The sequence below is a fragment of the Lampetra fluviatilis genome, chromosome 62, assembly GCF_964198595.1.
Source record: "Lampetra fluviatilis chromosome 62, kcLamFluv1.1, whole genome shotgun sequence".
Taxonomy (NCBI): Eukaryota; Metazoa; Chordata; class Hyperoartia; order Petromyzontiformes; family Petromyzontidae; genus Lampetra; species Lampetra fluviatilis.
The window spans coordinates 6,085,904-6,095,903 of record NC_136336.1 but is presented as its reverse complement, the minus strand read 5'-3'; the positions used below and the strand labels follow the sequence as shown (position 1 = coordinate 6,095,903).

General features: G+C 49.8%; 1 protein-coding gene across 1 annotated transcript in view; it reads left to right on the top strand.

Moving 5' to 3' along the window:
- The window catches only part of LOC144951446 (villin-1-like), a 66,244-nt gene that overhangs the window by 41,684 nt on the left and 14,560 nt on the right, over positions 1–10,000 (top strand). The window contains 5 exon segments of the mRNA XM_078881713.1: positions 1,192–1,266; positions 3,871–4,067; positions 6,456–6,564; positions 8,170–8,280; positions 8,556–8,761. Coding sequence (XP_078737839.1) covers positions 1,192–1,266; positions 3,871–4,067; positions 6,456–6,564; positions 8,170–8,280; positions 8,556–8,761 — 698 coding nt within the window.

Genomic DNA, 10,000 nt, shown 5'->3' with positions numbered 1-10,000 from the left:
GCACGCACGCACGCACGCACACGCACACACGCACACACACACGCACGCACACACGCACGCGCACACACGCACGCACACACGCACGCGCATACACACACAAGGTAACGTCATCTTCCTCTATTTAAGACCAGAAGCAGGTGGATTGCTTCACTCGTCTGGTGTAGGCCAATCAGTTTCAAAGACAATGCAGATAAATTACACCGGTCAACAAATAAAAAAATTCTGGCCTGGACTTTTGCAGCTGTTTTAGACTAATTTCAGGGTGCTGATTCCAAATCTGATCTCAGATTTGCTCTATCACATTTCATTTTTATGCTATCGGCATACCCCATTTTAATTGATTTACCCAAAATTAACTCTGTCACTTATGATTGCAAGTTGTTGCGAGTCAGTGACTGCTTTAGTGTTAAAATATGGTGCTGTATTTTTAGGATAGTGTGTTTATAATATCATGTTATGTAGATTTCCACATTTATTTAATATTTTTCTTCTGCAGTTTTTATTGAAAATGCAATATTTGATATCTCAAAAACCTGATGCGATAGACAAATACTGATGCCAGATTTGGAATCAGCACCCCAAAATTACCTTAAAACCGTTGGAATACCTTATGCCAGAAAAAGTGTGTTGACCAGTGTTATCAGTGCGTGTTTGTTTGCATGCTCATCACAAGTATGGTCACTGGTTAATGTAGCCTTGATGCCGTGCAAAAAAGGTTTCTCTTTGGTGTTTGAATATCTTGACATCTATTTGATTACATTTTGATACTGGCAAAAAGGCCCCATAGATACGCGGTATTGGTAATGTATGTCTATATGGGGGGAGCAGGAGGGGATCGGTAGTGTAGCGGTCAGCGCTACGCTGCGCTACGAACCCGGCGACCCGAGTTCGATTCCCGCTCACGGCCAACACCAGTGACGCTTATACCTGAACCACTGCTGGCCCTCCCCTAAATCAACTCGGCCTGAAATGAGCACCTGGTGCGGTGCGTTCAACATCGCCACTGGGGAGACAACAGCGGATGCTGGGCCACCCACCCCCTCGCGTGTCACCGTGCCCGCCTTCACAGGTGCTGCTACTCGCTAACAGCACTTGCCCCGACAGTCCGTCGAGGCTACACGGGGCGTCTTTGTCTTAGCGCATGGCTTCCCGTGAATCACTTCGAGGGCCTTCCTCTCGGTGTCCTTTCAGAAAATGGCCCTCGTGCCGGTGCCACCAAAAGCCTTCGGAAACTTCTTCGAGGGCGACTGCTACGTCCTGCTGAACGTGAGTAACGCATTGCGTCGGAAGGCCGCACCGCACTCAAAGCCGTTCGTCCGTGAACGAAGCACGACACCACGCCGTGGATCTCGCCGCGGAGCGAAAACCATCGTCACGCGAACTCATCCGGTCATCGCAGCAGCGGCGGCGGCTTTTGGCTGCACGGCCGTCGAGCAAAAGACGGAGGTCACCGCATCGTCGCGCGGCGCTTTCAGACGCGCTCCCGCAGCCGTCTGGAGCGTTCTCCGCTCCAATGTTAGGAAGCCGCATGGAGCCGTGCACTTTTAAATCGTGGTCTAGATTGACCAACTCGTTTCTTTAGAACTGTCTCTTGCGTGCTTATTTTGGTGTCCTTCCCCCCCCGCACCTCCGATTAGCGCAGCTGGCGACGCACGGTGCGAAAGAAGTTTCACGTTCATGCATACCGCACCGTGCATTGCAAACACACACGCACACACGCACAGAAAGACAAAAAGAACAACAGACCCCATTCACCACCAAGCGGCAGTGACGTCACCACGGCGCTTGTGCCAGGCTAGGTGCACGTTTGGAAGACGTCACGTGAAGTGTCGAAGGCTCTCGCTGATGGCAACTCTTCACGGGACAGACCACGCTGTTGTGGGTTGACTGAGATGACCGGCAGATGCACCATCCATGCCCTCCACCGTGCTAACTCGCTGAGCTTTAGCCACCCGGCGCTCTGCTCATTGTTGTGAGCGTCGCTCCTCCGCCCTTCGTTGTTGCTGGAGTGGGCGACTGCCTCCAACTGTCCAGTAGCAGCGTCCTTCACGAGCCTCCTCCACAGAGGCCGATCTTGACACCGCCGGTACCGGTCATCGTCAAGTCCACTCAGCTCCACGTCCTCCTGTACCACATCACTCCATCTCTTCTCTAGCCCGTGCTGCGCCCGTTTAGCCCCCTCGATCCGGCCGAACAAAAGCTGTTGAGGCATGCGGTGGCTGGGCATGCGGGCTACCCTCCTGTAAAGCATCAGTCCATCTCTTCTTTAGTCCGTGCCGACACACACACACAGAAAGACAAATATCCCCCATGTATCCTATAACAGACTGTTGGGGCAAGTGCTGTTAGCAGCCAACACATAGACACACTCTGGTGAGGAGGAAATTTATCGTAAAAAAATGTTATCAATACATTGGCAATGTATAAATAACAATAATAATAATACCATCTGTGTGAACATGACAATCTCATCAGGTGGTGGAGGGGTTAATGACAAAACACGTGACCCAACCCAAAAACAAACATGGACCAGGCCGAGACTGCTGACGATGACGACGGTGATGACGATGATGGTTATGACGATGATGGTTATGACGATGATGGTTATGACGACGGTGGTGATGATGATGATGATGGTGATGACAGTTATGATGACGGTGATGACGATTATAACAACGGTGATGACGGTTATGACGATGGTGACGATGACGATTGTGATGATGAAGACAGTTATGACGACGGTGACGACGATTATGACGACGGTGATGACAACGACGGTCATGACGACGGTAACAATGATGGTTGTGACGACGACGATGGTGACTACAGTTATGACGACGGTGATGACGATGATGACGGTGATGACGATGGTGATGACGACGATGATGATGATGACGACGGTGATGACGATGGTGATGACGATGACGATGATGATGACGATGATGACGATGACGACGGTGATGATGACGGTGATGATGACGGTTATGACGATGACGACGATGACGACGGTGATGATGACGGTGATGACGATGATGACGATGACGACGGTAACGACAATGACGACGATGACGACGATGATGACGATGATGACGATGACGACTGTGATGACGACGGTGATGACGATGACGACGGTGATGACGACGGTGATGACGATGACGACGATGACGACGGTGATGATGACGGTGATGACGACGATGATGACGATGACGACGGTGACGATGGTGATGACGATGATGATGATGATAATGACGACGGTGATAACGATGATGATGACGATGACGACGGTGATGACAATAATGACGATGACGACGGTGATGATGACGGTGATGACGATGATGATGACGATGACGACGATGATGACGACGATGATGATGATGATGATGACGATGATGACGATGTTGACGATGATGACGGTGATGATGATGATGATGACGATGATGACGATGATGACGACGGTGATGACGATGATGACGATGACGACGGTGATGACGACGGTGATGACGATGATGACGATGATGATGATGACGACGGTGATGACGATGATGACGATGATGACGATGATGACGATGAAGATGATGACGATGAAGATGATGACGACGGTGATGACGACGGTGATGACGATGACGACGGTGATGACGACGGTGATGACGACGGTGATGACGACGGTGATGACGATGATGACGATGATGATGGCGATGACGACGGTGACGACGATGACGACGGTGACGACGATGACGACGATGACGACGATGATGACGACGGTGATGACGACGGTTATGACGATGACGACGGTGATGACGACGGTTACGACAATGACGACGACGATGACGACGATGACGACGTTGACTGCGCTCGGCGCACTGTGCGCAGGTGCTGAAGTCTCCGAGCGGCGCGACGCTGGACGTGCACTACTGGCTGGGCCAGGAGTCGACGCAGGACGAGCAGGGCGCCGCCGCCATCCTGTGCACCCAGTTGGACGAGCAGCTCGGGGGGGCGGCCGTGCAGCGGCGCGAGGTGCAGGGCAGCGAGTCCGACACCTTCAAGGGCTACTTCAAGTCCGGCGTCATGTGAGCCGGAGCGTTGTGCTCGTAGCCGTCGTCGTCGCGATCGTCGTCGCGATCGTCGCGATCGTCGACATCATCACCACCGTAATTAGTGTGTCATCATTATGGTGATCATCATGGTCATCGTGATCATCATTAGAATAGTGATCATCAACATCGTCACCCCCATAATTGGTGTGTCATTATAATGTGGTCATCATGGTCATCGTGATCATCATTAGTAGAGCTATCATCAACGTCATCACCCCCATAATTAGTGTGTCATTATAATGTGATCATCATCGTGATCATCATGAGTATAGCGATCATCAACGTCGTCACCCCCATAATCAGTGTGTCATTATAATGTGATCATCATGAGTAGAGCGATCATCAACATCATCACCCCCATAATTAGTGTGTCATTATAATGTGATCATCATGGGTAGAGCGATCATCAACATCATCATCCCCATAATTAGTGTGTCATTATAATGTGATCATCATGGGTAGAGCGATCATCAACATCATCATCCCCATAATTAGTGTGTCATTATAATGTGATCATCATGGGTAGAGCGATCATCAACATCATCATCCCCATAATTAGTGTGTCATTATAATGTGATCATCATGGGTAGAGCGATCATCAACATCATCACCCCCATAATTAGTGTGTCATTATAATGTGATCATCATCGTGATCATCATGAGTAGAGCGATCATAAACGTCATCATCCCCATAATTAGTGTGTGATTATAATGTGATCATCATCGTGATCATCATGAGTATAGCGATCATAAACATCATTATCCCCATAATTAGTGTGTGATTATAATGTGATCATCATCGTGATCATCATGAGTATAGCGATCATAAACATCATCATCCCCATAATTAGTGTGTGATTATAATGTGATCATCATGGGTAGAGCGATCATCAACATCATCACCCCCATAATTAGTGTGTCATTATAATGTGATCATCATCGTGATCATCATGAGTAGAGCGATCATAAACGTCATCATCCCCATAATTAGTGTGTGATTATAATGTGATCATCATCGTGATCATCATGAGTATAGCGATCATAAACATCATTATTCCCATAATTAGTGTGTGATTATAATGTGATCATCATCGTGATCATCATGAGTATAGCAATCATAAACATCATCATCCCCATAATTAGTGTGTGATTATAATGTGATCATCATCGTGATCATCATGAGTATAGCGATCATCAACACCATCACCCCCATAATTAGTGCGTCATCATTATGGTGATCATCATGATCATCGTGATCATCATTAGAATAGTGATAATCGACATCATCATCCCCATAATTAGTATCGGTACCATCATCATCGTGACAATCATCATTTGTGATCATTAGGATAGTGATCATCAACATCATCGTCATCATCCCCATAATTAGTGTATCATCATTACAGTGATCATCACGATCATCATCGTGATCATTCTCAACACCATTGTCACCATTCAGATCGTGCTCATCATTAGTATCAGTATAATAAGCATAATCGTCGTCATCATCATCATCATCAGCACGAACGCCATTATCAACATCGGCAATCATTGTCATCATCGTCTTCGTCCTGATCATCTTCATCGTCGCATGCAATGAACGAGTCGTTAGCCCCAGCCCAGATCATTTCTCTGCGAGGCCCAGGTTACTCATGGTTTAGTTCTGGCTCGGCTTGGATGTGCCAGTGGAAATGGGGTGCTCACGAATCGCTTGCGTTGCTGCTGCATGCGCTGTGGTGTGTGAGGCGGTGTAACGGTTAGCGCGTTGCGCTGCGAACCCAGTGGCCCGAGTTCGATTACCGCTGATGGCCACCAACACCGGTGACGGTTATCTGCACCGGTCATGGGCCTCCCCTAGGTCGACTCAGCATCAAAGCGAGTAACTGCTGCGGCATGTGTAGTAAACATCGCCGCTGGGAAGACAAAGGTGGCCGGGCGTGGCGCTGGCCACCCACCCCTTCGTGTGCCGTGCCGGCCTTCATAGGTGCTGCTCGCTAGCAGCCCTTGCCCCAACAGTCTGTCGAGGCTACACGAGGGGTGGGATCTTAGTCTTTTCTTGGTTCTTTCGGTAAAGTCACGTAAAATGGAAATAATAAAATAATAAAAAGAAAACATAATAAAATAATTCTCACGACGTTTCGGCCACAACGCAAGCAGCCGTCCTCAGGTGGAGACAGACCTGTTCTCCACCTGAGGACGGCTGCTTGCGTTGTGGCCGAAACGTCGTGAGAATGATTGTATTATGTTTTCTTTTTATTATCGTATTACTTCCCTTCTACGTGACTTTACCGAAAGAACCAAGAAGATGAATCCCTGCAGTCACGAAAGAAGCTTTAAATCGAAATCTTTGTCTTTGCTCAGATACAAGAAAGGAGGCATTGCATCCGGCTTCAAGCACATGGAGAGCAACACCTACAACGTGAAGCGGCTTCTGCACGTCAAGGGCAAAAAGAACGTGACGGCCAGCGAGGTGACAGCCCCCCTCTGCCCCCCCCCACCCACCCCCACCCTGCCTGTCACCTAGTATCTTGATTTCAGGATCCTAATACGAATACTATTATAGCAATATAACTCTCTCCTCCCCAAACTCCGTCATTTAGTACCGTGAACCTGGAGTCCTAATACTATACAGATATGACTTTGATACCCCCCCCCCATCACCTACGCATTCCACAAGTAGTGACTAATCCCATATCTGCATTTGCCATAAATATGCTGAATCCCTCTGTTGATATGCAAATTTCTTTGTCAAGGCGCCCTCCTCTAACCCAGCTTAAATATACGCTGCCAAGCTTGGGGGTTTTCATTCAGACGCTGTCTTTCCGACAGCCCTGTTCTTCACCTGAGGACGGCTGCTTGCGTTATGGCCGAAACGTCGTGAGAATTGTATTTTATGATGTTTTATTTTTATTATTGTATTATTTCCCTTCTACGTGACTTTACCGAAAGAACCAAGAAGAAAAACAAACTATACAGATACTATTACTCTTTGGTTCTTTCGGTAAAGTCACGTAGGTATAAAATAAAATATCAGGTGAGAAAGCTTTCTCACCTGATGACGGACGCTTGTGTTGTGCCCAAAACGTCGTGATCTATTTTATTTTCCTGCCTACGTGACTTTACCGAAAGAACCAAAGAGTATGGATCCCTGCAGTGACGAAAGCTTCAAATCAAGAATATACAGATACTATTAGAGCAATATAACCTCCCACACCTACCAGGGTACAGAACACTATATAATCCCTGAACCCCAGGGTGCAAATACTACTACAGCGAAAGGACTCCCCTCTTGAACACACACCGGTGTGCCAAAGTGGCGATACATCCAGCAAGTTTCTGTTCACGTTAACGAAACTTGCCAATTCGATACTAGCTCAGCACTAGCCGGTTCGTTGATGGGAGAGTAAACCCACGACGGCATTTACAATTCCAGTAGCGCCGTGACGTTTCGCCTGGCAGTTACAACAACAACTACCAGCTTCGTCAGGTGATAGTCAGAATTGTGAAGAAGTCGAGCTGATTCCCATCTTAGATAGACGGAGTAGAGGTGATGTCACTGCCTGTGAGCCTGTCATGTGCGCAGATCAGAAGGGGGTTAATGTCGTCACATAAATTTCGATTTAAAGCTTTCGTGACTGCAGGGATTCATATTATTGGTTCTTTCGGTAAAGTCACGTAGAAGGGAAACAATAAAATAAAATAAAACAATTAAATTCTCACGACGTTTCGATTGCCACACAAGCAATCATCATCAGGTGTGAAAACCACAGCAAGAAAGTAAAAACAAAAAACCGCCACTTTTTTCAAATTTTCTTGCTGTGGTTTTCACACCTGATGATGATTGCTTGTGTTGCAGTCAAAACGTCGTGAGAATTGTATTGTTTTATATTTTATTATTATTTTATTGTCAATGGATCATATTAATCTGAGAATATGCAGGATCTATCACCGGTTGGGTTAGTCACAGCTGATCAACAAGCAATTATAACCTGAATATGTATGCAATGAATGTGACATCACCATCATATTGTTGTTGTTGTTGTTGTCTAATTATGGTTTGGTTGACGTGCGCCAGGTGGAGCTGTCGTGGGACAGCTTCAACACGAGCGACGTCTTCCTGCTCGACATAGGCAAAGTCATCATCCAGTGGAACGGCGCCGGGAGCAACCGCATGGAGCGCCTCAAGGTCGGTGCCCGGCTCCACGCCCTCACCACTCCACCGCCACTCCCTCGCCACTCCACCGTCGCTCCCTCACCACTCCTTTGCCAATCCCTCGCCGCTCCACCACCACTCCTTCGCCGCTCCCTCATCACACGTACACACACACACAGCCACGTGGTATGCCCGGTGTGTTTTTTTTCTGCTTCAAAAACTATCGTCACCCTAACAACGCGCTCGCTCGCTGGCTCGCTACGGCACCCCCCGCCTCCCTCCCCGCCCCCCCCCTCCTCCACCACCAGGGCATGAAGCTGGCGATGGACGTGCGCGACCGCGAGCGCGGCGGCCGCAGCCAGATCGGCGTGGTGGAGGGCGACTGCGAGGAGGAGAGCCCCGACCTCGTCGCCGCCATGGCCGGGATCCTGGGCCCCCGCAAGGGGCCCCTCCCCGAGGGGGCTCCCGACGACCACGCCGACCAGCACCAGAAGTCCAACGTGAAGCTCTACCAGTGAGCGGCCTCGCCCGGGGGGCGATAGTAGCTCCGATGGAGATGTGTGGTGGTCATGATTGACACACACGCGCCACAACCAGGGGGAGGGGTAGAAACTGGTCCGGACCGGTTGGGCCAACGGTGGTTGGAACCCCTCTGAGGGGAGGGGGCTGGGGGAAGCTACGATCCCCCAGAGCCCCGCCCCTCAGGGAGAAAGAAACCGGTCCGGACCGGTCGGGCCAACGGCGGTTGGAACCCCTCTGAGGGGAGGGGGGGCTGGGGGAAGCTATGATCCCCCAGAGCCCCGCCCCTCAAGGATGAAAGAGTATATAAGGCGGGTCCCTGAGAGCGCGAGGCAGTCCTTCTCAAGCCGAAGCCAGAAGCCGCCTGGAGAAGAAGACCCTGGACCCCAAGACGCCGACGTCCTTCTAAGGGCCGGGGCTCAGTGCGGTGCCAGTGGCCGTGGGGTTAGGACCCTGAGGTTCCCTCGGCCTGATGCCCTTGTGAGGGCCGGGTCCGGACGGGCCAGTGGTCAGGGACCCACCGAGCCAGCGGTGGGTCAGCCTCCCCTAGGTCTAGCCAGCCGGAGGGCTGGAGTAGGGAGAGTTGTAGGTACGATAGCCCGGAGGCTGTACCTCCCCAGGTTGTGGGTGAAAGGGGCCATTACCCCTTTGTGTTTGGGATTAGTGTAAACTGTTTGGTGAAATAAAGAACATTACAGATGCAAGGAGGCGGTGACGTGTGGACTACGGAAGCAGAGCTGTCAACCCCCTTAGCAGTGGCCCTACCTTGTTACAGACAAATTCAGATCTCGTTGTTCGCCCCGTGCCACTTATACATCTCAACGTTCATCCTACAAAGTCACATGGCGAGGGAGAAACACAAACAGAGAGACAATCACCACTACTGCACTCACCCCTAGTACTCACCATTGCATACCTGTCAACCCCTAATCAGTGCCCTACCTTGTTACAGCCACAAACAAATAAATAGACAAAAAAATGTTTTGCCCCTATTGAAACGGCTGTACGCCGTATAGACCTAAAAACTCAATTTCCCTGCACAAGAATACGTAGTAAACTGTGTGGGTTGACACGGTATGCAGAAGGGACAACAGATGTGTCGTTCACGGGGGTCCCACGATCATAGCTGTGACGGAGAAACAGGGAGGTGACGTGCAGGCCACGGTTGGGACGCGTGCCACGAAATTAGCCCGTGGGGCTTGCGGCCTCGGGGAGGCCCCCATCCAGCAGCGGA